This window comes from Melanostigma gelatinosum, assembly GCF_949748355.1.
Source record: "Melanostigma gelatinosum genome assembly, chromosome: 1".
Taxonomy (NCBI): domain Eukaryota; kingdom Metazoa; phylum Chordata; class Actinopteri; order Perciformes; family Zoarcidae; genus Melanostigma; species Melanostigma gelatinosum.
This window is the reverse complement of record NC_136634.1, coordinates 6,857,621-6,884,349: the sequence shown is the minus strand read 5'-3', so window position 1 is coordinate 6,884,349 and position 26,729 is coordinate 6,857,621. Positions and strand designations below refer to the sequence as shown.

Below are 26,729 nucleotides of genomic sequence, written 5' to 3'. Positions count from 1 at the left end.
TCCTTTTTGATTTTTAGTCATCTTGTGTCTCTCGTCATTTTTATGTTGAGTAATGTACAGTGCATGAAATGTGCTGTACAAATACATTTACCTGCTTTGAACACATCTCAAGCTATTTGGCTGAGTTATATCTCTCTTAATTCTTTAGGTTTAACACTCCCATGATACTGTCACCTCTGTGATAACTTATAAACCCACTTATACAGCAGCTGAGTGATGGGAGCCATGCTGCTTTGTTAGCTCTGCTCCCCTTTCAATCCACAGAGAGATGCATCTGTTCAGTGTGACAAGTTAGGCAGCCATTACTCATGTTTCCTGTGAACATTTTGGATGGACTCCAGTGGGTTTGAAGAGGGACATCATTTGTTTTCTCCAAAACTGCCAGTCAGTTTGAGAAATCCTCCGGTGTGGCCACCCAGGCTGTAAAATATACTCACAGTGGCATCAAACATGATTTAATGATTTCGAAAACATTCTCAGCCCATGCTTAAGAGGCACTATAAGTTAGTTATCTCTTTGCAGTGACTGTTTTACAATGTTGAGAAGTGGTGATGTGGAGTCCTAATGAAGGCAGAAGGTGTTGTCGTTGGAGCAGAACAGGTTTGATCCCTCAGACGTTTATCTTGAAATTTATCCTTGTTTGTTCTGATGGTTTAGAAACTGATGACAGGCTGAGCTGTGACCTTTTTCCTGACATGTGCACAGTGGCTAAAAGACATGAATCCCCCTTGACTTTCACTGTGTCTTTAAGATAATTGCAATTGCGTGTCAAAGCCACAAAAGTTTGCACATAATGCACACACATTGGGATATATCAGGCTTGCTTCAATCTTTAAAAAAATGTTCACATCCCTGCCTCAAATGAATTCAGGCTAGGTTGCGATTAACTCTGAAACAAAACATACGTTAGAATTGGCATGAACAGTCTAAATTATTTTTAAAAAGACATTTATCATATCAGGAAACAAGATAACTGCTGATACTGACAAGTATGTCTGAAACAAGACTGTTCATAGATAAAGAAACATAATTTAGTACATTTCAATGAATATTGTTTAATCCATGTCATTTACAGATTCTGTTAGAAGGCTCAGTACAATCAGTCCATTCATGTCCCTTTTGCACCAAGGTTTTAGCCATTTATTGAAACAATAACACACATTTTATTCTTTGAAAAATATATTAGCAAGCTTCATACATGTCCCTGAGCTCAAAAGCCCTTCGACTGACCCTGAAATACCCAACATTTGATGAAAAAGAACATACATTTCATTTAACATTCACATACAAAACAATATGAATATTGGAATAGAAGAGTCAGATGAGGTGAAGGAAGTTACATAAAAGGCAACATGCAGAAATATTTAATGATAAATATTTATATGGACCATCTAAGGTAAGAGATGACAAGCAAACATGTATGATTGGATGGGATATGTAACACCCGACGATGAAATACAATTACAATTTGTACTTGACAGGCTGTAAAATGCAAATAGACGGCACTTTATTGGTTGGTCGTGTACTACAATGGGTTTTGCTTTTCATAAAGCCATGTGCAATTTAATTTTCAACAAATAAATCTTGTTTACTATCACTCGGGATGTGGAGTTCATGGGCTGGAAATTGGAAAACAGAAGATAAGCCATTTTGATTTCATAATACTTTAACTGTCTGCTGAAATGTGTCAATTTACATGTTGAACAAGAGCAACACACCTCAGTGTATCTTTGTATATCTGTCTGTCTCTCTCTAGCTGTTTCCATCTGACTGCCAAGACAATTTTATGCAAACCTTTTGAAAGGTCAGGGGAAATAAAATGTGATTTTGGAGTATTTTCCATCACAGTGGTGGCAACGAATAAATTGGCTTCCTGAATGTCAACAAACACATCTGCATGAAAACTGGGAGAACTGAATAGGAAGTGTAAAAGTTGCTGTTACTGTTTATAGCTCCTTTAACCTCGAGAAACAAACAAAGAAATTCACCATGCAATTTGCCAATACACAAGCTCAATCCACAAAAGTGGCAGTGAAAATATTTAACAAGTCACGAATGGTTATAATACATTTCTTTCAAACAAAGGAATTGCACGTCTTTCCAACACAAAGGATAACAATTTTCCAGTTTTTAAATTTGCAAAAAATGCTTTGATGGTATCACATCCATTGTCTGTCTCTCATTCTCTGAGCCTGCCTCCATCGCTGCCTGACTCGCTACATGTGTGTGACGTTGAGTTGTGAACAATTCAATGGCAAAAAAACAATAAATGACAGAACTGACAATAGCATTCACAGACTCGAAAAAGAGGAGGTCACAGACTGTCAGCAGGAGCACATGGAGGACTAAATTCACACTGTTTATTGAGAAGTGGCAGTTGAGGACGATGGTTTTCTATAGCAAGAATTAAAAGTGCCATGTTTCAGCAGTGTCACACAGTGAAGGAAAGAGAGCAAGAGATAGTGGAAAAGGGAAATAACACTGGGTTACACATCCACACCACATATCAGAAACATGTATACAAAATGAAGAAAAACTAGAATTACCGCCTGGCAGTTGTATGCCTCCATCAACAGTTAAGTTACAGTTAACATCTGTTCAAAATGTTACCACTGCATCATTTTATCCCAGCAGACATAATTAGCATATGAATTCTTGAGTTATGGCCAAAAACTAATCAGTTCATCCTTGAGTCAAAGTGGACATTTGTGCCAAATTTTCAAGGAATTCCCTTCTGAGGTATCGCGTTCACGGAAATGGACTCTGGCGAAAATAATTGATTTTGATCCAAAGTTTTGATGCTGGTCTGACTCTGCCATTAAAGACACCGATATCGTTGATTATGCATGACTCGTTAATCAAGCTTCATGTACTTTATTCTTTTAAATTAGCTTGCGAGCATCAGCAAAAAGTCTATGAGCAGTCAACTTCACCCTTCTCGTGATGTACAGCATTCGTAACGGTTTCTCATCTTTTCTTCAGCTCTGTTTGTGTTCCCATTTGTTGAGTTCCTCTTCCTTTTCTCATTTCCCTTTGTGCTTGTTGAACAGGGCGTACAGGACCTTCAAGGTGGCGGTGTCGTCCTGAGAGACGATATCTGTCACACAATCAGGAGACATTTAGTGCGTATTTATAATGCACCTTCAGCATCTACCAAGCCACTGATGCAGTGAGGACATGCCGATGCTTTTATCAACATTAGCTAACAGCTATTCTTACAATCTATGCTAACAGGTCAGGTGGACATAAAAAAAACAACAACATTAAATGGACATTTAATCAATACGTCCTTGGTGAGACGAGATCCCAACAAAATTGCACTCTGCTTGTAAGATGCAATAACTGAATGAATATGACATTAGGTTCCACTCCACCACTGGCAAACCTAATTAATGCACGCGTCAAGCTTTTAGACCCTGAGTGCTGGGATTCCTCATTCCATCACTGTAATTATGCCAGTAATTAAAAAGACACTAAAAGTGAATTAAATTACCCACTTGCGCCTGGCTTAGATTAATTGTGCTGGTCCTAACATTCACAGTTATCGTGTTGAGGATTTGCTTCACAATTACAGGCTGGCAGACAATATTGTGGAGAAGCTCGAGTGGGTGCGATTCGAGCTCAGAGAGAATACAGAGCGTCTCGTCAATAACGGATCTGCAGGGAAGTGAGGGAGATCCATTTGCTATTGATTGACTCACACACTTAGAAAAGTCAGTTTCTCTATTTTGCTCTTCTCTTATTTTAGTTAATTGATTGCGTTTTAAATGAATTGCATGAGTGGATTTAATGTTAAATCAACAAATATCTTCCATGGTGAAACATTTATCAGGCAAATGATCTGAATTATGACCTGAATTCTTTTGTTATATTGGTAGTTCTTCATGTCAAATAGCCTAACGAATATGTAAACCAATAGTAAATTCACCAAAATAGTCAGTTTACCAGTTTACCTACGCTCACTTTATTAAACCAAGCAGAAAGCAATGCAGTGCTTTCACTGGTGTATGATCATTGAGATGAATGCGCACACTCTTCATGAAATCGTGATTTTACGGTGGGAAATCAGATAACTGGCAGTTGCAAGTTGAAACTGACAAACACAAAAACTAACGAGGACTTTTTACAGTCCACAGATACAATTATAATGTTTCTGGGATGTGTCTGATAACTGGGTGGTACACAGTACTCATGAATACCATATCTTCCTCCAGACACACACACACACACACACACACACACAGAAGATGTAGCCATAGCGCTGAGGTTAAATCCCCGTGTCTATCATCGGGCACCAGAGTGGCATCGTCCCCTTGAGATTGTCTCCCTCGCCGCGTCTCTCGAAATGAATGATGATGGCCTCGGACTGAAACAATCATCCGCAGGGATCGAGACACTAGTCGCATATGCCGCAAGCAATTTCATCTTTCCCTCCAAAACACTGTCAAACCCGCACTCCACAGAGCAGCGGAGATTAAATCAAACTATGCGGGCATTCCGCCTCCTCCTTCGCCATCCAGAACCGTTTGACATTGCTGTCTAGGAGCTCTGGTGTTGTTCTGTTGCAATCATTTTGCTGTTGTTGTTTTTTGTCCATCCTCAGTGCCTGGCATTTTAATTTGAGTTTATTCTGTTGTCAACCAGGCTGAGTGTGTATGTTGTGTGAGCAGTGTGTGTTGTTTCCTCACCTTGTGGATCAACACTGGACACCTGAAGGCCTGTGTCATTAAGGAGATCCAAGGCTAAGGTCACGTTGTGAAGCTAGAGGTGAAAAAAAGAGATTTAAAAAAATGTCAAACACAAAATCCAGATGCCACATTTACATAAACAAATGTTATAAAAAGATATTAGATTCTGTTTAATTTACCCACTGATATATATTAGCATAGTTTGGTAAAACTTTTCTCTTCAGTGGTGGAAGAAGTATTCCGTACTTTTACTGATGTAAAAGTATCAAAACCACTACGTAGAAATACTCAGTTACAGGTAAAAGTCCTGCATTAAAATTTGTACGATGTAATAGTACAACAGTATTAGTTTAAAGTACCAATTAAGTAAAGTACTAATTTCAGATTTAAGTAAATTATATGATTGGATTACAATCCATGTATGTGTCACTTAAATTAAATGTATCATCTTTGTTGAGTTTCAATGATTTTATGATCGTCAAATTTAATATAGTATATATTAATTTAATATATTGTGGCATTATAAGTCAGCGTACATTATAAAACTGTGTGAAACATACCATGAGGTATTATGGATCATATAATTATAATAATATATATACGTAGGGAGAGTATATCATTAAAATGTCCTGATTTCCACAGCCAGGTTGGCCGGTGTGCACGTGTCTGTGGAGGAGATGGCACTGACCACTGACACTAATGTGTTTGGACTGTGTCACTGTGTGTTTTATGTATTAAGTTATTAAGTTATTTATAAACTGCTCATATCTGTGATAAAAAGAGTCATAACTTTTATTGCTTCAGGTAACATCCTATTGCTTCAGGTAAAGTGAGATCAAAGATATCATTATAAGAGACACAGAAGTAATTATGCATCTACTTTTATCATGGGAATAGTAAAATATTCATTTGATCATATCTAATGTTGGAATAGGTATAATTTGGGATCAGATTTCAGTACTGAAGCTCATAATCCGCCATGCTCTTGTACAAAATTAGATTAGCTGAAAATGAGTCTGTGCATATCTTCACTTTCAAAAAATATCACTCAAAAATCAAATATGTTGCAAATTAAACTCACATCACCTGTGAGCATCTACACATGCCAAATAAGGTAAGTATTGTATGTGTGTGTTTGACGATGCACTTCCTTTGCTAATGTGTCACGACTGTACCATCTCAGAGTGACTGACGGGAGTCAGGTTGAAGTGATACAGCGGGACGAAGAAGCCTTCCAGCTGTCCGATCAGCAGCAGCAGAATCACACCGTCAGCGAACTACAGACAGAAAACACACCGGAGATCGGAGCCCGTCCAAGGAAGGTGATATCATCAATGAGTCTTTTTTCTTGCTTTTTGCTCCAAAGGTGTTCGACTGTTGTTGTTGTTTTTTTTACCTGTTTGTCCATATCAGCCACCTGCAGACCCATGGACGACATATGCTGGTTCACAAAGTGTAAGATGGCCTGAAAATGGACAAAGTTTGGCAGTTTGAAATACAAGTTGGTCTTATTTTGTTGACATATTAGGTATGTATTAACATGAAATCTCAAATATCATTATTTCCTTAAGTTGTATAGACTAAATGATGAATCAAATATTTAAATAGTAATGAAATCATTCATAATACGGTAATCATTATGCGCAGCTCTTTTTTAATTCGTTGATTTGTCAAATAATTGGCAACTGTTTTGATAATCAATTATTCGTTGAAGTCACGAAAAAGGTCTTTGGGTTTCCGAAGAAAGCAACATGATGGCATTCCATTGAGCTTTAAAATATTTTTCACAATTTCATAACATTTTATAGCCCAAATGATGAATCAATGAATCAAAAACAAATGATTAGCCGATGAATCACGAGTTAAAATAGTCGCTTCAAGCCCAATTTGAAATTGCTAATTGGTTTGAATACTTTGATCCATTCGCAAATATAACATACATGAAAAACATCGCTTTCCCATTTGATAATCCCATTTGCTCTCTCACTGCTAGAGGTGCAACAGTTAACGTCTCCTCTCCTTGTGGTACCTTCTTCACCGTGTTGACCTTGTGAGCCTCCAGCTTTAGCAGTTGCTCGATGGGATCATCCCCTGAGTGACCAGTCAGACAGGAAGCTGTGTTAAAGTCATCGTGGGCCGAAATGCTGCTTCAGCGACATTCACAATGTCAGATCGGCTCAACCTCCGACAGCTTTGTACTCACTTTCAGTCTTGCTTTGGGAGTCTGAGCTTGCGTCCCTGTTGAAAAAGACACACACACAAAAAACATGAGGTGTTTTTATCACATTCACAGAATCACACAGGACATAAAACGGCTCACCTCTCCTCTGTCAGGACCTCCGTCTGTACATCTGACTTCATGCCACTTCTGCTCACCTGCATGAAAATGAACCAAAACTCAGAAGCAATTGCACAAGGTGTGTGTTTAAGATTTGGAGAAAAGTTGAAACTCACTTCCACAACAACAACTTCAACCGACACATTCGGAGGCAAATCCAGTTCAGGCTGGAACGCTCTCACTATGGCAACCAGCAGATGAATCGTGGCCAGAAGGTCTTTGTTGTGGATGACTGACAGGCGAAGAGCAGGGAACAAAACACACAAAGGAAATGAACACAAACGGAAATTTAAAACTTAAAACTTTACATTATAATCATGAAATCTAACCCTGTTTTTGATTCTATTTATGGTCCGCATTTTTTTCAGTGAAAGCCATTTTATGTAAACAATGTCGTTTTCATTGTTAGTGGTCTGAAGAGATCAAATATCTTTTCCCCCCACTCCATGTTCTTTAGAAGAAGGTGAAGTGGTGCCAGAAATGCCCACTATGCTTAGTGGCGGAGTCCGCCAATCCCGTCCTGGATTCAATTGCCTGTATATGCAATTCCTACACACGTGGGGATCAGAGGAAATGATGCAACATGTAATTATCCTCTTTCTTTATTAGCCTCATTGTTCACTGTGCACTCTTCTACAGCCCTATCAAACATTTCCTACGACTGCTGCTTCACATTAAAAGCATGCAACTGGTGAAACATGGGGTTGCAGGATATGCAATGTATTTGTCAGAGGTAAGAGCTCACCACAATCTTTTAAAACCAAACAAGACAATGGTCATTTTTGACTCATTCTTTCAGTTTACGTCCTTTCAGTCAAATAATTCATGTAGTAAAAGTTCAGATTACTTAAGTGTTCAGTTGTTGATAAAATTCTCTAACCCAATGCCAGGGCAGAAAAAATAAAATCCACTGACAGGTGATTCAAACAGAACCCCATCGTGTTTATCGCCACCAAAATCCCTCACAGTTGGTGTGAGCAAACATGGCATCCTCGAGCTAGCACCAAATCCCGATGTAATTTGAAGACGTTGCCAGAAGGGAACATTTGTTCTCTTGTTGCTGCGAGCCGAGTCAGCTGCATGACTCACGTTTGACGTTCCACTTGATCCGACTGCTGTCCTGCAGGCCCAGTCTCTTGTCCAGCTCCTCCAGGATCATTCCCAGCTTGCGGGTCTGAGCAAGGCTGGTCAGTGCCATCTCCTCCACAGACACGTGCACACCGGCCAACCTGGCTGTGGAAATCAGGACATTTTAATGATATACTCTCCCTACGTATATATATTATTATAATTATATGATAATAAAGACGATGCAGATTATTAGTATTATCATTATCAGCACAATCATAATTATTAAAATTAATAGAATTATCATTATTTGTATTAATTTAATTTATTTCTTAATTTATTTTTTACAAAATGTAATAATAACAATACTAATGTTTTATTGTCAAGGGCTTTGTTTTGTATATTATAAATGACAAGCTTTTGGGTGAACTACAACGGGAAACATTTGTTAATCTTCAAATTTTGATCATGATTCACTGGAAGTACAGCGATGATGAATGACCGCACTAGCCTTTCATGCAAATGTGTATTAACTCACACAGCAGGTGATGAAGCACCAGTCCATCATACAGATCCTCCTCCAGACTCTGAACCACTATGTGCTCCGATTTCAAAGTGCTATTGATCCAATAAACCAGTGCCTACCAAAACACAATTCATCACACAGTCAGATACAAACACCAGACGTTTCTTCTTCCATTCATTTTTCTGTTTCCAATGTGTCAAATTAAAAACAGCATGAAACCTTTTTTTTTTAAATTCTCTTAATTGATTTTCAAAGATAATATGATCCTGAAGTAGATGGAAATGATGACAAATACAAAATACTCCCCCCAAAATAACTGGATTTCATTTGTTTGCCCTCCCGACACCATATATGAGACATGCCAGGCTTATTGAGTTATTTACGCATTCACTGCCGCTTGCATGAAGCACTTGTGCTGCCATCTTTTCCAATCAAAACCTTGTTTTAAAGTCAGATCCAGCGGACTCTGCCGACGACTCCTGGACGTGACTCACATAGCTGTATCCCATCACCTCTGATAATTACGTTCATTAAAATTTCACCAATCCTTCCACCTCTCTCCCTGCATCAGATATTATTCATGCTCTTCACTGCTCACATATACATGCAGGCTCTGTAATGTATTTCCTGTGTAGCATTCATCTCCAGCCCACTCAGGAAACACTCCCTTTGTAGTCCAGGAGGAGCTTTGATGCTGCAGTAAATCTTTAATCGAAGACATAGATTCAGACAAAACTCTATATGTAGATAACAGGAATTCATCTCTTACCTCCTTTAGTTTTTCTAGTTTGGGCTCTTTTAAAGACGTTGGCTGAATGACCTTCTGCTTCTCTCCTGTGTGAATATATTGACAAACTGCATTGGTCAAATCGTATCGTTTCTTATTTTACAGCCTTTTACATGCATAACCTGTGTAATAAACCTCATCGGACATTTAATCTGCATTACTTTCTATCAATCTTAGATTATTGTGGCGTGATAATGCAGTTTAATTAAAGCTGCTCTATTCTTTTTTTGTTTTAGCGGTTTGAGCTCATTGTTTTGGTTTTATGTCCCACATTTTGATGTATTCAGCCATTTTCAGAAGGAAAAGTTTTGATTAACCCATCAGCAGACTGGCCATGTTAGCAATATCGAGTGAACATAGTGAAACATTTAGCATCTAAAGATGCCCTAAGCAGGCATGCCCTACTAACTCTTTCAATGTACATATACGTAGGTGTGAGTATTGCATCAAGACTAAATGTATTACATGAATCCTGATTGACTGACCCTGAAAAGCCTTGATGTCCACAGTGTCTTCCTCTTTGTGATACTCAAAGATAGCAGCCTCCATCGCTTCTCCTCAAGACGAGATATTCAAGACACCCGTCAGCAGAACCTGCAGAGAAGAAGAGCTTGACAACAATCCACAGAAGAATAAAGAAACACTTTCTCCATCACCATGTTTGTTGGAAACTTTTTCTCGTTGTCTCTCTCAACAGGGGCTCAGTAAGTGTCCTTGACCATAATTTGATCAACTTCCAACCGCTGCAGCAGAGTTACTCGCTGGCCAGAGGAGGCTGATTGCTCTGCCAGGCAGCTTACTGTTGCATGAAAATCCAAACTTCTGCTTCTTGGTGTACAACGAAAAACAATTTGTGCTCAGTGGGTTTCCAGAGTTGGGTTTTGAAAGGGTTTGTTTTATCATTGAGGATGTTAAGAAGTTTCTAAAAACAAAACTGAAAGGGAAGAGGTTCAGTTTCCTCACTTCCTTTCTCTCTTTTACAGCGGTACGCTCAACAGTTCAAGTAGCTATAGTCCCCCCTACAGATTTGCAGGGCTGCACCTCTCCCTCTGAACATTTTTTTTTTAATCACACGGTCTTGAGACAAAGCACAGCAAACACATAAAGTATAACCCTGACAAAACAGACGTGACCTGGAGCGTGTCGAACTGTTGTTTCCTGGATGTGAAGAAGAGAAAAGCTACCGGTGAGAAACTTAACTTTCCCTGTGTGTTTTAACTGTGTGGGGCTTCCTTTTCCTGACTTTGACAGACTTTCAAACAAGGTCACAAACAAAAAAGTCTTTTTGAATGAGCTTACCTTCGACACTCCTGAGAGCGACTTCAGCTGAATTGAGTTCCTTAACTGATGTTTTCACGGACTGTCATAACAGCAATATAAGAAGGGTCTCACTGCGCTGCGTTTCAAACTGTTGCTTTAAAAGAAAACAACATGTCACAGGCCCGAAAGGGAAGATAAGCACAAAAGAGAGGATGTGGCAGAGAGAAGGTAGTACTTCCTCTTTTTGATACTGCCTTTGCACAGCGTTTCTTTTTTTTTTTTTTTTTAGATAAGGGCGTCTATATTCTGTCACGAACTGTATGAAGCTTTAATAATAGGCATGTGTCGAGAGAAAGAGAAAACAAGGAGGACTCTTGGGTGCAAATGACTTGTTTGGAAAACCACACTTCAGGAGGGCCGAGAGAAACGTGACACTCAGAGATCTGAACCACTCAGACTCGACTCACACATCTCCATCTGTGACCGGATCAATTCACTGTCGTCTGGTCTCCAGCCTTCTCCGTTCTCCAACAAAGAACAAACAAAAAGAAAGAAAGAAAGAGAAGGAGATAGAGATAGAGACAACACAACAAAAAGCTCTGCATGCGCACCAGCCTAGTTGAAGAATAGAAGGGACCACCCATCAGCCAGACGAAGGGGCAATTTGGGGGATGTGGAAGGTTACCATAGCAACAAAGGAATGAGACAAGAAAATAAATGTCTGAAATAAACCCCATAATTCCTTTCGCGAAACCCAAATTGCAGGAATTGGCCGTTCCAAAGCCAATCTCGCTCAAAAGTCGAAGCAAATCTAACCCATCACACAAGTAAGAGACGTAATGAAATTCTCACTCTGTTTGATTTCAGACGTTTATTTCTTGATTGGCAAGATGAAAATAAAAAAGCACACATAGAGGTGAGACATCGAGCGCAAGCACGGTTTAGATTGACTCATCCACTTTCTTAATAATTCAGACCCGGGCGGCTCTGAAATGGGCAAGTCATGCACTGTACATCTTAGCAGGTCTCCAGGTGGCACGGCGGGCAAATGCTCTGCATCAGGAGGGCACCGTGTGGTCCAGGCCTCCTCGGAGACTCGTCTGAAAGGCCCGTGAATACCAAGATACTCTGACTGGAGCTCTCCCGGGATGGAGAGAGCCCGCTGCACTTAAGGCAACAGCATTGGCTTTTAAACATGGCTTGTGATGTGGTCTGCATAGTTCAGAGTAAACGAAGGACCGTTCACAGTTCCTTCAGCTGTCAAGTATGTAGTAAGAATATACAGTACAAAGCATTTTCAGATATGATAGAATACAGTGCATTTTCAAGTTTCTTAAAGGAATAGTTTGGAGAAAAATGCACACTTGCTTTGTTGTCAAGAGTTAGTCTGCGGGAGAAGATCGATAACACCCGACAATGAGTCCACAAATATGAAGCTACAGCCATCCGCCGGTTAGCTTAGCTTAGCACTAAGATGGAAGCAGGAGGAAACAAAGGAAAACATTTTTTAATCATAAGTAAATTAGCTAATTCCAGTCGTGATGGAGCAAGATGAACTCTTGCTAACGATACACAGACTAGCAGTAACTGCCATCTCAGCTTTTGACTCTGATGGACAATTATGGTGCAATTAGATGTGCTTAGTGAGCTACAATAAATACATTTGCATTTTTAAATGTACAGCATATAAACCATTTCAGTCATAAACCTAGACATTGCAAATGAGTCCCAGTTTATATCCTTTTGCAGTGCTTTCTGGTCTTTTTATGCTAAGCTAAGCTAACCGGCAGCTGCCTCCGAAGTTCGTTTAATATTTAGCATACAAACATGAGCTCGGTGTCAATCTTCTCATCGAACTCTTGGAAAGAAAGCAAATATGTGTCTTTCCCAAAACTATCCTTTTAATATTTACACAAATGCATTGTTGAGACTATGTAATATATAATATAATTTTCAACTTTCTTAAATATTCTGGAGTATTCTGGAGATATTCACGGAAATGTTTGGCAGTTTTAACATCCTGCCCTCATTCATTATTCCTGTGATGGCTGAGTATTGAAATGCAGGCTAAAGGTCGCAGTTTCCTGGGTTGAATCTAACATTCAAGGAAGGAATAAATAAATACTGACATTTGGAGAAGATAAAGAACTAACATTCAGAGCCTTTTTCAGGCTACTCCCTACGGGTCTTTATAAGTCCCACATAATGATGACTTTCAGTCCCAGTTGGCCTCCTCCAGCGTCCAGACCGTCACGCATAATATCAGCACAGGGACAGGGTAGCATTCAAAAGTAATATCAGGGGGTGAAACTGGAAAAGTTCACTCGGAGTTCTTGTAGTTGGTGAACAGGTTGTAGAGGACTCTGAGGGTGGATTTTAGGTTCAGGCTGACAACATCTGGAAAACAAAATGGACACAGCAGAGATCTGTAGTGTGCTGAACTTGTTTTGAGGAGTTTCAGGAAGAAAGCATTGGACCTTTGACGTGCACAAAAACTAATCTTATATGATAAGAAATTAGATCCTTGGACACTGAAGCACAAAATAAATAAGCTGTGCTCCCATAAAAGCATGCTCACAATGCGAACCAGCTTGTTCTGTGATTGCTTTTGGCCTACTTTCCTTAAAAGGTTATTTGTAATTTAGAACACGAATTGTAGCTTAAAATAGCTCATCATAGATCATTTGATGTACTACTTCTTACCAGGACTTCTCATCAGTAACATAATGTCCTACATCAGTGCCTATTTGTTTATAAGTCATCATCACAACTAGGTCTTTGTTAAGTGATTCAAGCCAGACATCATTTTGCTACAGCAGTGTCATATTGCGTGACCATTTAAACTAGGACGCCTTCAGCTCCTTATCGAGCTTTTGGCTCACTCAAACAAATGTTTGAATAAGGGAAAAGCATTTTCATTGATACAGTGTGGAGGAAAACAATATTTACACATTTTGAAAGATTCAAATAGTTATCATCAAATTCACAATTGAGCAGTACAATATATCTTCAAGGACTGGTGCACTTATAATACAACAGATGAAAATGAAATCAACATTTAAAAAGCAATTAATGCCAAAGAAAATAATAAATACAAAGCGCAACAGCAACAGTATGTACAGTGCATGACTTAGTAGAACATAAGTGATTGAAAACTGGAATGTGGGACATGAAATATGGACACATAAGGGACGAGAATGCGGAGCAAAACGTGAATATTTAAAGTAGCTCTGAGAATTATATAAGTACACACAAGAGAAGTGTACTTTATAAATAAGTGTTCTTAAATATATTGAGCTGACACGATTGTACTGACTGTTAACGGTTTCATTTCACAGCAAAACATCGAACACGTTATTCTTTCGACATCATATTCTGTGGATTAAAATGAGTAAGAGTACGAGATATCAATTCGAAGGCTTCAGTTGAGTCAAATGCTGATTACAGTTGAAGTAAGTCAACTGTATTCGATAACTGCAAGCTATTCCTGTAATAGCGCCTCTAACTCTACAGGGGGTTTGTAGAGCAAAATGAAATGTGTGAAAAACAGGGGAAATACGTACTTATGAACTAATAGTCAATGTAATAACTACGTGAAGCCAGTAAGTCATATTTTGATTCGTTAAGCGTAAGCTCTCTTTAGAAAGAACAGGATGGTTCATTCAAACATGTAGCTCAGGGCAGAACGAACTCAGCACCATCCATCCAGTATTAAGAGTAAAACAACGTCTCCATCTACTGGACAACCTTTAATATGACTGCTACTGTAAGACACCAACCATTACACACCCTTTTCAAATGGCCCCCGATGTCTATAACATACCTTCTGGTCTGGCTTTGGGTTTCTTCAGGCCTCCATCCTGCATCAGCTCAAAGGCAAACGCCACGTTGTGGACCTGAGGGGGGGGGGGGGGGGGGGGGGGGACACAATGTGGACGCTCAATGGACTGATGAGTTGCTAAAAATCTTCACACTTAACCGACAAACGTCACTTTTTGAGGATGTGATCACCTTCTGTTCGAAGTTCTCAGGGGTGAGGAAGAAGTTGTACAGAGGGACAAAGTAGTCCTCTAGCAGCCCCATCAGCAATATCAGGTACACGCCATCAGCAAACTGAACGCACACGGACATAAACATATACATATATCCAGTATATACATACAGACTGCATAACAATTCACGGCACGTACAATATTAAAACGCATAAGCAAATCAGATTGGATTATATGTATTTGAAAAATAAAATCGTGCATGCAAATAGAGGGATGATGAGAGGATGGAAATATGTTACATAACACAAACTTATGATGATTTTAAATCTCTTACCTGAGATTCCAGCTCAGTAACTTCCAGGTTCAACTTGTTCAGGTGTTTGTTCACGAAGGTGATGAGAGACTGGTGACAGGATCAATTCACTATTATTTGTTTTTTTCAGCATAATCATATTATTATCATTATGCTGTCTATTATGTACAATCATTGTTATGTTATCACGCAAATATAAGGTCTTGAATACCATTTTCACCACGTTGAGCTTGTCTGGTGCGTGATCCAACAGAGTGTCAAACGCGTCCCTCTCTTTGTAAAAAAGAAAAGAAAATCAAAGGTAAGGAACACTTAAAGGAACAATAACCCTCTCATATCTATCCTGCAAAATGTACATCTACAGCTATAAGATGGTTAGCTTAGCTTAGCATAATGAGTGGGAACAGGGGGAAACAGCTAGCCTGGTAAGTTGTAATTTCACAGTTGTTATTCAGCTGGGGTTGCGAGGCAGTAGACAGGAAGTCACTGCACCCAGCCAAGAAATAGTCCCCCGATTGTTGCTTTTACACTTTAGTTTTTGTATGAATTAAACAAAAAAGATTGAACATGTTTATTAGTGAGCTTCAGAGGTCTGAGAAGGCATATTTTGTGACCTATATATACGGAGCTAGACTAGCTGTAACATCATATTTAACAAACACACAATAGAGTGACTGATCTACTCATCTAACGTTCAGCAAGGAAGCGAACAACTCACTTCCCAAAATGCTGAACTATTCTTGAAAGCAGATTAATAAAGAAAAATGAAAGGTAAAGACATTTCCATAATACTGTTGGATGAAATGTGACTGGGACTCACCAAACCTTCCCATCATCATTCTGAAAAACAAAAAAGAGAGAGAAAACTATTCAATAATACTACAATAAACATCATCAATACTTTACACTCGAGCATGAATATAAAAGGTTGTGGAGGCAATCATCACGCTCTTACTCTGTGGTGCTCGTCAGCTCCTTGGTCACAAGAGCAGTCTGCAGGATTCCCTCTCGTTTCTGCTCAAACAAAATCAAAATGCTTCAGTTACTACGTGAGAGAATCACGACAACTGATGCACCTTATTAAAATGACACGTACGGACAAGACAAATACTGATAGATGAGTGAAACATTTATCCATAAACGGACACTACATCTATCAATATTACGTGTTACACTCATTATGTTGTTGTTTTGGATGGGTCTTTGTTTCTTGAGGCAGTTTCTAAGACAACATTATTTTATTAGAAATGTTATTTGTGGTTTTATCAACACATTTATGTTGAATTTAGATTTTGAGGTATATTTTTGTATATCTGTCTTATGTTGTTTATCGTTGCCAATCTTGATGGAGACATGTTTAATCTCAGTGAGGGTAAATGAAAGTTAAAATAAATGAGTCACAATAACTACACCTCCGTATCTATCCCTGCATCATTGCACATAATGATAAGGTGGAGGAGCCACTTTACCTTGACGACCACCACCTTCACAGAGACGTGCTCCGGCAGCCTGATGGGCGCCTGGAAGTGCATCGCGAGAGCCACCAGCAGATAGACAATAGCCACCAGGTTCTTTGAATGGATCGCTGCGAGAGTAAAACATGAGAGAGGACAGTCAGCTGTTTGCTCACTGTAACGATGCAAGCAATTCTCTGCAGATTAAAATGTCCGTGATTTTTTTCATCTCCAAGAGACAAAACTAAAAATGAAAAAGCTGCAAGCTCCTCAAAACTCAGTACTAGATGAAATACTTTCCATTTGTTATGCAAGTAAAAGATGATGTGTTAAAGAGGCATTCCGCCAATGTTGCACATGAAGTTCAGTTTGCTTGTCACAAGGATAAAAGCTGTAAAAACGGTTGCAAAATGTCTTCTGTGGCCGTAGAGGAGCTCATCAGGGTTACCTTGGCTTAAAACTTAACATTTAACAGAAACCCTGTAATTGAGTTGCATTCTGGGAAATGTCGGCAGTATTTTTGAAGCGTGGCCCACATCAAGATGTCTCTTCTGCTTCAATGTTAACCGTTCTTTTTTGAATCTGTCTCTTGTGAGCTCCCCAAATATTATGGAAGTGGAAAATGTAATCGCTGGAGTCCCAGTTTAAGCAACAAAGCGCTGAAGTCGATGTAAAACTCACAGTCCACACTCCACTCAATAGTCCAGCCGTGAGGCCGCAGCAGTTCGTTGACGGCCTCCAAAACCGTCTGAAGCTTCTGCTTTTGTCCGATCTCGGACTGGGTGACCTCGGCCACGTTCAGCTTCCTGCCGGACAGCTTTTCTGTCAACAACAGGGGAGATCAGCTCAAACACACAGGGAAAGACTTTCCATACACATCATGAATAATTGTTTCCATCAAGCGGCAGTAATGTGTTGTGCTGAACAGGTAAACTCCAGCAAGCATGCAACGTTCAAATAAAAATGAGAGGAACTCATAGAAAAAGGGATGAAATCCGGGTGAAAAGACGCCTTCATTTACATAAAAGAAAGGTTACAGATGTGCTTCAAACCAAACACGCACACTACTTCATGCCTGAATTAGCTTGGATTTGGTCCGTTTGAAAACAAGGACACGATGATCTTGAAAATGTACAAATGCGGCAGCTGCAGACAACAAGGATTCTCTGTTCTAAGCAACAGTAAGACGGAGGATTTAGGAAGCTTATCTCAAGCGTGCATGTTGAAATATATATATATATTTGTGTATAAAAGAAACCAGCAACACTGATAACGAAAGGAAATCTAAAACAGGCACTGATGCAATAAAAGACGGAGAGAACAGAAGGTGCAACCGTGATACTAAAAACTAAAAAGGGCTTTAACAGAAATGAGGCGAATCACACATCACTTAACAAAATGTGTCCTGCTGTGTTTTAGTTGTTGTTCTAACACTTCTGCAACATATGCAACCAAATGTCAGTCCTGTGTTGTACTGCCTGGCTTTTGTAATTGAACATGCGGATGAGACATTTTGCCAGGCGGCAATAAAAAAGGTGGCGTTTGTAGATTAAACGAATGAGAGACACAAGGGGGACGCCCCCATCAGACCAAAGACACTGAATACACATGTGTCACAGTGGCAACTGGAGCGTGCCAATATCAGCATGCTGACATGTCTTTAAACGAGGTGGGTAATATGCTACGAAAGAAAAGAAAGCTTGTTGGTGACTTTTGTATTCGTATTGGTATTGACAATTGCACAGCTGGTACACAGAAACATAAATGAATAAAAGCATGCAAAATAAAGTATTGAATTGAAAACATTTGTGGTCATTGACCTTTGTCAAACATTAAATTCACAATGTGAAACCAAAACATTTCTACATCAAAGCCACAAGCTGCAAATACAAAATGTATAAATTGCTGTTAATTTACTCTTTTTCCAGTTGGATGGTGCAGCATTTGCTCAAATATAAATGTTGTCATTTCACATTTAATATTCACGAAACATACTGACAGATTGCAGGAATTATATACAACGAACACTGCTGTTTTTCATATTGGTTGTGAGTTGTGATGCCAAAGAAACCAATTTCTCACCAAATAACTTCTGGAGCACCTGTCCGTCATAGCAGTCCTCCTCCAGGTCTTTGACTATGATCCTATCTTCCTCCAACTCACTGTTGATCCAGTCGATCAGGACCTGGACACAAATCACAACTAAATAAACAACTACAGCCAAACTTCTTCTCTGTACTGTTTCTTCATATATGTTACTGCTCTGGTTGTGCTGAAGAGGTGAGATGCTTGAGCACTACATATGATCCCAGACGACCTTCAGCAGATCTTTAAATTTGAGATTTTCCCGCGACGTTGGGTCCAACATGATCCTCTCAGCATTTTCCTCTGGTGAAGAGAAATTAAGACGCTCTATTTAGTTTCTGGTGACTCAAATATCCCGTTTCATTTCCTTCACACTTACCTCCCACTTTGGATGCAGACACATTTTTTTGTCTCGCACATATACAACCAGCCACACACACACACACACACACACACACACACACACACACACACACACACACACACACACACACACACACACACACACACACACACACACACACACACACACACACACACACACACACACACAGTTCCTATCGCCCTCACGTCAACAGTGACTCTCATGGTGACTGAGGACAAAGGCGTCTCCCCCTTGCAACCGCTTTCATTTCCTGCTCCTCCACTGTCGAAGTCTCCATTACTCAACATGTGTCAACATATTCATATCATCCTCCGTGACCTCTGACAGTCATATGCAAAAGTTTTAGGAAGTTGAAAATATTTGAAATGCAACTGCAGTATCAACAACACTGCATAAAGTAACACATTTTACACGTTCAGGCAGTAATAGCGCTTTAGCATAAAAGATTTCATTGTAAATATGATGTTCTTCACATGTATGTGTGTTTATGTGTGTTTGTACCCAGCAGCGTGTCCTCTGGATGGATGCCTGTCCCTGTGGGAAGCATGGGAGCGTTGATGGCATTCTTCCCCTCCTCATGGAGATCACTCACTGGTGAGACAACAATACGCACACAAAAAACACATGAAGAAAACCAGACAAATTCAATCAAACAAATCAACAGAAAAAAAAACGTGATAGTTAGTTCTGCTTATAAGTAACTGCAAGGAAACTAATTGAAAAGAGCATTCGTTGTATTTTCATTCTCTGGGTACAGCAAGAAAGATAGGCAGGCAGAGACTGTGGGAAATAAAAGAAGAAGACGACAAAGAGAAAGTGTGTCTCAGTCACTGGTAACAGTATTAGTGCAAAATTGCCACAAATTCCCCTTGTGGGTAAAGTGTGGTGTCGATTTGATGACAATCTGTGGCACCTGCTTCTCCTCTGCAGACACGTCTTCAGCCACGTTTCTCCAGTCAGTGTCCGCAAAAGTAAGAGCTGAACAAAATGGCATTTATAAAGGTTTCTCTAAATCTGTAGACACTTTAACCACACGCTTAGAGGGGAACTCCACTGATTTTACACATGAAAGTCTGTGTGTTGCTGTTGTATAAAGCCTTTCGTGGCTCCAGAGGGCGCTCTGTGAAGTCTGATGAATGCCCTCGAGAAGAAGTTAGATAGAAGTGAGCTCATCAGACCTCTGTAGCCCGCTCCTCATCTCTGCTTGAGGCTAGCAGCTTTAGATTAGGTTTACATTAGGCGCTATAGCATAACACACCTGAATTACCAATCAATCTGCTAGTGGTCGACTTGCATTGTGGGTAATGTAGGCGGCATGTATGAAGGATGAAGAATGCGTGGAATAAAAAAGATATTTCTGGTTCTGCTGCAGTCATGTCTATCCTTTTTTTTTTTTTTAAATGTCCATCATGAGTCATACATACATGTTATATATTATGTGCAATACTAAGTCGGTGTGGTTCTCTTTAAAGACATATTTTTAACACTGACCTCATGAAAATGTTTAAAAAGTACATATTCTGTTTCACTGTATTTATCCTCGTTTTATTACAATAAGTGCCTCTTTAACACATATATAAGTCGTGATTATTTGCTTTTGTGTAAAGCACGTTGTCCATCGATTCAAAAATAAAGTCATCTAAGCATGTATCTTGGCACTATTTTCCAGGTGTAAACATACAACATACGCAAAATATGATTAGAATGAGAATTTAGCACAACACTGGGAAAGTTTAAGTGGATTTAAGGTGACCAAACATAAAGTAACAAACACTTTAGCGCACTTTGAGTCAGGCATAAAATCAATTTCCACTGAGATGCTTTTACTTCTGACTGCAGACACTGCAGGGATTCAAAACCTCTCTTCCCCTAATGGACCCGCTGCTTTTATTATCCTGCATTTCAATTTGTACGACCTGCAACAGGCTGAACTGCAATCAATGGCCTCAAATCTGTCTTTTCATTGATTTTGCTATTTATAAAAACCTGCGAGGAGAACCAATGGCTGCACTTTGAGCTCTTTCTCAAATTAAAAGTATGTGAAATAGATGTTTCTAATTGATAATGTAATAACAGAAAGTCTGGAACTGTGTGTTTATGACACAATCTGGACAACATCTGAACTTCAAAGCATGTACAGACACACAATTACCCCGGGAGGAGGGGTCCCCACAGATTTCCTATCAGATTCAGCCTTCTCATAAAGGGCAGAATATCAACTATCTCTCTACAGATCAGCCGTTTGCTTTGTAATTACACAGCAAACTGACTGCATTTCATCATAATTGTGCTGCTTTTTCCCTCCGACTGCATTACTGCTGCCGGCGCTTCACACAGTCAAGTAAAACGAGGGTGAAAATGGTGAAATCACACAACATAATGAATTTACTACGACAGATTTGTCTGCAGAGTGATTTATGGATATATAAATACTTTCACCCGCCGGTGCAGAAATATAACAGCAACCCTCACACAGACGCACACAGTCGATTCTGTAATTTTAAGGAGTGACTTACATCTTGATAATCTCCCACAACAACCGACACAACACATTGCTGGACGTTAACCTGCAGTTGCACTAAGGTAACATCAGGTCCTGCTTCCCCATTTCCACTTCCAAGTTCCTCAAAAGCCCAAAATCAAAACCTAATTTACCTTGTTTCTTCCTCTTGGTCCCACACAGCAGTCCCGCCATGTCCACACTATGAGCCGCAGAGTTTCCTACGATGGCAGCGAGCTTTGGTCGAATATGCAGGAGTGTATGTATATATGTGTGTGTGTGTGTGTGTGAATCGTAGTCGGTGGGACTGAGCAGTGGCATGGGCGTCATCACGTGTTTATTTCTGTCACAACCCTCCACCCCACGTCTGCGGTCCAGTTACAGGAGTCACTGGGGGGTGAGTATGTGTGTGTGTGTGTGTGTGTGTGACAGGAAGGGCCACACTGGACATAAACACACAAAATCAACTCAACACTGGTAACCTCTGGGCTGTTTAGCAGTGGACACGGGATGAAGTTCACTGACCTGTGACAGGTATCCTTTCATTTCTCAATATAAATGCATGCGGCGTGGTGTAAAAAGGACACCTGTTCAGGTTGTTGTTGTTCTAACTAACTAAATTGTAGTCTAGTAATTTAACATTAACACAAGAGAATGAGGTTGTTATTTCTGAGCATGTGTATGGAGCCTTTAATATGTTTTGCTGCAGCAGATAATCAATCAGGCAACGGCTGTATTCCTGTTAACAGAATTACACTAATTCAATACAAATCGAAGGCTGCAGTAAAGAACATTTATCTGATGCCGGCTTCATTGCACAAGTTAATGCCGGTGGTTCTTACAAACCGTTATGGGAAAGGATGCAAGAGAACAGCAACAGCAACTGGTCAGTTGTGTTTTTGCTTTAGAGATAAAAAAAAATGTTCTCAGTGTAATCAGTCTGCAACATAAACAGCGTAATGCAGATTGAAATCGACCTCGTCTGTTTGGTTCCACTGCTCCCGAGTGGGGGGGGTTCACCGTGGCACAGGGGGAAGATATAAATAATGCAGCAGTATGGAGAAGACAGGCCGGCCCTCAAATATAGCCCCGGTTATTTACACCAACACAGGCACCAGTGAGTAACAGCAGCCAGGAGAAGACAGAGTCACAGTTTGTTCCACAGGTCGCCTTCAGCAGACATATGAACTCTTTTTACACCTCGTGTTTACTTATCAGTATTTCTTATGTACTTTTCTCCATATTGTATTTCTACTGGTTTTCTACTATTCTTTTGTCAAAAAAGTAGAGGGAGTCATGATTAGAGTAATTATTAGACACAGATATTGATGTTTGAGAGTTTAGTAAAACATCTTTTTTTTTTTTTTTCTTTTTTACATAAACACATAACATACATAAACTAACATTTCCAATGAGTCTTTTAAATGTTGTTGAACACAGGTTTTAAGAATTATGACCAAACTACTTACTGATTGGGACTTCAGGGCTCTCTGATAAAGAAACTGTAAAATGACGATACGTCAAATGTATCTTCAGCATTTCTGTACCGAATGTTACGATATCGGTCGATATGCGGCAGCAGGCCATATTAATAAGCGAATATCAGTCATCACTATATCAGCTCTAATATTTTATAATTGACTTCACTTTATTTGACAATTTAGTTGCATAATAGCTTGAAACAGCAAATAGCTTTTCCTTTCCTGTAATAACTTTACTCTTCTAAATGTTAAATATCAGTGAATCTCCTGGAAAATGGCTACTAGTATACTGATACAATGTACCTTCGATTTGGATGTTTTTTTGGAAGTATATTTATTTATTTAACATATTTATAATAATGTTGGTATAATTTGTACCAGTTTAATACATTAATGAATGCATGATGTACTCAATCCTTCATCTCTTTTTGATAGTTATGTAAAAGTAGCAACAAATGAGAATATGAAGTGAGTAAAAAAAAGCCAAATAGCAACAATAAACAGATGACTTACTATTATCAGCATCCATCCTGTATCTTAGTACTATTTTGTATTTTCAGAGTAAATACTCTTCACCCTGAGATAATAGAGCGAGGATATGACCTGACGTTCATCCTCTCCGTCCTTATAAAGTAAAAACATCGTGTTGTTTTTTTTGTCTTCACTAAACTATCACTGTTGCAGCACTGCCTGTTGCTGACAACGGGAGTTGAGCCTTGTCAGAAAAATGCAGACTTCCTTTCAGTTGATCAGGATACAGAAGGAGACATGAACATGCAGACATCTGGGCTGTGTGAAGCAAAAGAAAAAAGGTTCCTTTATGTTGTGTTGTACAGCCTGAAGCAACACTTTCCATCCCATCACATGCAACAAGAAGAGGAGGGTTTAAGTGCTCAATGCTGAGCTACACCGTGCACATGTGGTCGCTAAGAAGTGTAAACACGGTAAAAGAAACCATGAGCCCCACTCCTATTACGCAAGTCATGATTATTCAGCAAACGTGAAGCAACTTTTCCAGTGGCAACTCGTCTCTCTTGGGTGTTCCTCTTGACGAATACAAAGCACCACACCCAAAAGTGACAGAAACCACAACAGCAGCAGCAGCAGCAGCACACAGCACAAGATGTGCTCCATCACCAAAGACTAAACCTTGCATGCTTTTCTCCCGTTAGACTGATTTATAATTCCAACATCACCGAGATCGTCTATACCTTTAAAATAACTTGTTTGACAGCTGGGCTTTAATCCACTTTCACCACACAGGGGCACTGCATCCTCACAAGCTGCACTCAAACGCAGTCTATGTGCTTCCCCTCTGTCCTCACTGCACTTTATTCCCTTCAGCACTGACTTATAATCATACGTTGGCAAAATGAAGGTAAGCAGGAGGTTGAAGAATAAAAGGAACAGTGATATGTTTTTGTTCTGTCATTCTTTAGCAAAAAGGGAAAATGCTTAAGGCTTCTCCGATCACAAGTTTCCCTTTCTCCACTTTTACATCTCCTAAGCCGACTCTAAAGTCTGCCCCAGAGTTACTATGAGAGGTTTCCTGACAAACCTGAGACTCCTTACAACATAAATAAACACCCAAATTTGGGCAAAAAAAATTTGTGCTCCCCAGAGCCAGATGAGAAGGTTTAATATCTGTGCGTTAAAGGTCCAGGATGAGGTTAGCCTAGCTTAGCTCAAAGACTGGATGCAGATAGAAACTGCTAGCCTAGCTCTAACTAGTCATTCCTACATTAATACTGACATATGAATATGTGAAATATCAAGACTGATATATGAATGTTGAATTTGGGCTGTAACTAACAATTATTTTCATTACATTATACTCAAAGTGACGTTTATTTTATCAATTCATTGTTTTTTTCTGTGAAATCAGAACAATCAATTTATCTCCAAGATGCCTAATTGATGTCTACACAATTGCTTGTTTTGTTCCACCAACTGTCCACAAATTGCTCTTGATGGGTTTGAAACAATCAATCAAGCTGCTCTTTCTCTATGAAAACGTATACTATACTATACTATAGTATATACTTGTCCTCCAGTTTGTAAAACAACTTCACAACTCTGTATCTTCCGGGGTCACACGAGTTTTGGGACATCATTCTGAGGAATGCTTGTCGATGTTAATTGTGACCTAATTCTCTTAACCAAGAGCAAATATATACCACTGGTTTCAGTGAAGCTTTAAGCACAAGCTTCAGCAGGAAGACAATTATTCTCATTTCCTCATTAAACCAGGGATACAACCCCCAGTTATCATCTAATTAACTCACTGAGCTGAGCTGTCTGCAGTTTTCTGAAAAAACACCGTATTCCTTTCTGGCATGACAGTATTATTACACACATATATATATACATACATATATATATACATACATATACACATATATACACACATATATCTATCTATCTATCTATATATATATATATATATATTCGGGCTGGAACGAGTTTTTTGTGGCTGTCCCGCCAGACTTCAGAGTCCAAACTACTCATTTAATTTGAACAGTTTGATTTAAGAGAATTGAAACAAACCTGCACTTTCAAATGAGTGGAAACTCCTTGCTTTGTTTTGTTTTGAGATGAGATGTATCTCTAATGAGGCTCCTAAACAACTAATACTGTATGTCTACCTCCTTTAATGGAGATTACAAACACATGGCTGTGAGCACACACACAGTGAAGACAGACACACACACCTACACCCACAGACACAGAGGCGTTAAACCTTGCAGCTGTCTGTTTTACAGCAGTGTCTGGCCTTTGGGAGGGCAGAAAATAGTTCGGCCAACGCCTGGTAAAAGTAGGACAACAAGTTAAAGAGTGTTTAGAAAGCACAGTGAGAGCAGAGTCTTCCTCCCACACCTTTATCTTCATCACCTTGCATTCCCCTCACAAGTGCCTATATGATCTATTTATATGCATTGCCTCATGTTACATGACTGTGGAGTTGCGAAAAGGACTTTGTCTCGCCTCTCCTTTATTCACTTGAACTATTAAACAACAAATGTGTTTATGATTGAACCTCTAATTAAATGATAGGACACTCATCGAGAGGATGTTAATGAAACATTGACCAAGATAAACACAGCAGGGAACCGCAGAAGGTCAAATGTCTCCTTGTGTTGTAAATCGTGTGTGCAGTGGATTAACGCGCCGGTGATGTCCCAGAGGAGAATATTCTAATAGCGCGTCATGTGATTGCAGCACCATGGACAGAAACCCCAACAAGGGAAACACAAGCAGGCCTTTCATAATATTACAATATCATAAAAAAATGACTGACCTTCTTTGGACTTTTTCCTCCGCGCCAGGGTTCCTCCTAATTTCCCGAGGAAAGATTCGTCCTTTTTCATTTTGGCGGACTGCGTGGTCGCTCTAGTGTTCGCAGACATCTTTCAGTGTGATGCGTTTGTGTGCTCTCTCTCTCTTATGTCTGTTAGTAAATGTCACTCCTCCCGGTGATGCGTTCGAGGCACCGGCGCGCGATCCTAAAGCCACCAAATTCACCGGCAGACGGCAGACTGAAGGAAGCGGCGTCTGTCCGTGCATCAACACAGACCAATGAACCACATGTGTTCACAGCTTCATCTGCTTCAATGTTTACCGACGGGGCATCCACAGCGCCTCTCCACGGCAGGATGAGGAACAGAGTTTATAAAGTCTGGTCTTAAAAAAGCATTATCATCTATTTCATGTAAAATATGACACTAAATAAATAGTGGAGGGAAAACAACTTCAAACTCAGCATTCTGAGCTTTTCAATAAATGAAGACCATGAAATGGAGTTTAAAATCCTCCAAAAGCTTGTAAGAGCTTAGATTCGACCGAAGTATTGTG

At 39.6% G+C, this 26,729-nt stretch overlaps 2 protein-coding genes across 5 annotated transcripts; both read right to left on the bottom strand.

Annotated features, from left to right (window-relative positions):
* Positions 1 to 1,144: 1,144 nt before the first annotated feature.
* On the bottom strand, positions 1,145 to 10,835 carry parvg (parvin, gamma). 3 transcript variants are annotated; one of them, XM_079268208.1, is made up of 13 exons: positions 10,707 to 10,835; positions 9,893 to 10,001; positions 9,390 to 9,454; positions 8,633 to 8,735; positions 8,116 to 8,259; positions 7,143 to 7,258; positions 7,009 to 7,064; positions 6,892 to 6,926; positions 6,676 to 6,779; positions 6,085 to 6,153; positions 5,864 to 5,965; positions 4,689 to 4,761; positions 1,145 to 3,097 (listed from the first exon to the last, which is right to left on the bottom strand). In XM_079268208.1, exons 2-13 carry the CDS (start codon positions 9,954 to 9,956, stop codon positions 3,024 to 3,026), a joined length of 1,005 nt encoding a protein of 334 aa, XP_079124334.1. In that variant the 5' UTR covers positions 9,957 to 10,001; positions 10,707 to 10,835; the 3' UTR covers positions 1,145 to 3,023. The 3 variants fall into 3 exon arrangements, with proteins under 3 accessions (XP_079124334.1, XP_079124336.1, XP_079124335.1); XM_079268210.1 differs by having other exon boundaries at positions 6,718 to 6,779; XM_079268209.1 differs by lacking the exon at positions 10,707 to 10,835 and adding an exon at positions 10,208 to 10,342.
* Positions 10,836 to 12,158: 1,323 nt separating this feature from the next.
* Positions 12,159 to 26,432, bottom strand: parvb (parvin, beta). Of its 2 annotated transcripts, none has more exons than XM_079268188.1 (13): positions 26,176 to 26,432; positions 19,398 to 19,487; positions 18,744 to 18,814; positions 18,509 to 18,611; positions 17,108 to 17,248; positions 16,442 to 16,557; positions 15,928 to 15,986; positions 15,793 to 15,812; positions 15,184 to 15,245; positions 14,994 to 15,062; positions 14,679 to 14,780; positions 14,491 to 14,563; positions 12,159 to 13,064 (listed from the first exon to the last, which is right to left on the bottom strand). In XM_079268188.1, the coding sequence occupies exons 1-13, from the start codon at positions 26,282 to 26,284 to the stop codon at positions 12,988 to 12,990; spliced, it is 1,092 nt and encodes a 363-aa protein (XP_079124314.1). In that variant the 5' UTR covers positions 26,285 to 26,432; the 3' UTR covers positions 12,159 to 12,987. The 2 variants fall into 2 exon arrangements, with proteins under 2 accessions (XP_079124314.1, XP_079124315.1); XM_079268189.1 differs by lacking the exon at positions 26,176 to 26,432 and adding an exon at positions 21,552 to 21,688.
* Between the last annotated feature and the right edge of the window lie 297 nt (positions 26,433 to 26,729).

Excerpts from the sequence above, each read along its gene's own strand:
- parvg (XM_079268208.1), bottom strand. The coding sequence starts at position 9,956 with ATGGAGGCTGCTATCTTTGAGTATCACAAAGAGGAAGACACTGTGGAC. Across the intron at positions 8,260-8,632 it reads GGTGCTTCATCACCTGCTGT|CCAGGTTGGCCGGTGTGCAC; the intron begins GTGAGTTAATAC and ends TGATTTCCACAG. Across the intron at positions 6,927-7,008 it reads GAGGTCCTGACAGAGGAGAG|GGACGCAAGCTCAGACTCCC; the intron begins GTGAGCCGTTTT and ends CTTTTTCAACAG.
- parvb (XM_079268188.1), bottom strand. The coding sequence starts at position 26,284 with ATGTCTGCGAACACTAGAGCGACCACGCAGTCCGCCAAAATGAAAAAG. Across the intron at positions 17,249-18,508 it reads GGTGCTCCAGAAGTTATTTG|AAAAGCTGTCCGGCAGGAAG; the intron begins GTGAGAAATTGG and ends TGTTGTTGACAG. Across the intron at positions 13,065-14,490 it reads ACCCAAAGCCAGACCAGAAG|ATGTTGTCAGCCTGAACCTA; the intron begins GTATGTTATAGA and ends TTTGTTTTCCAG.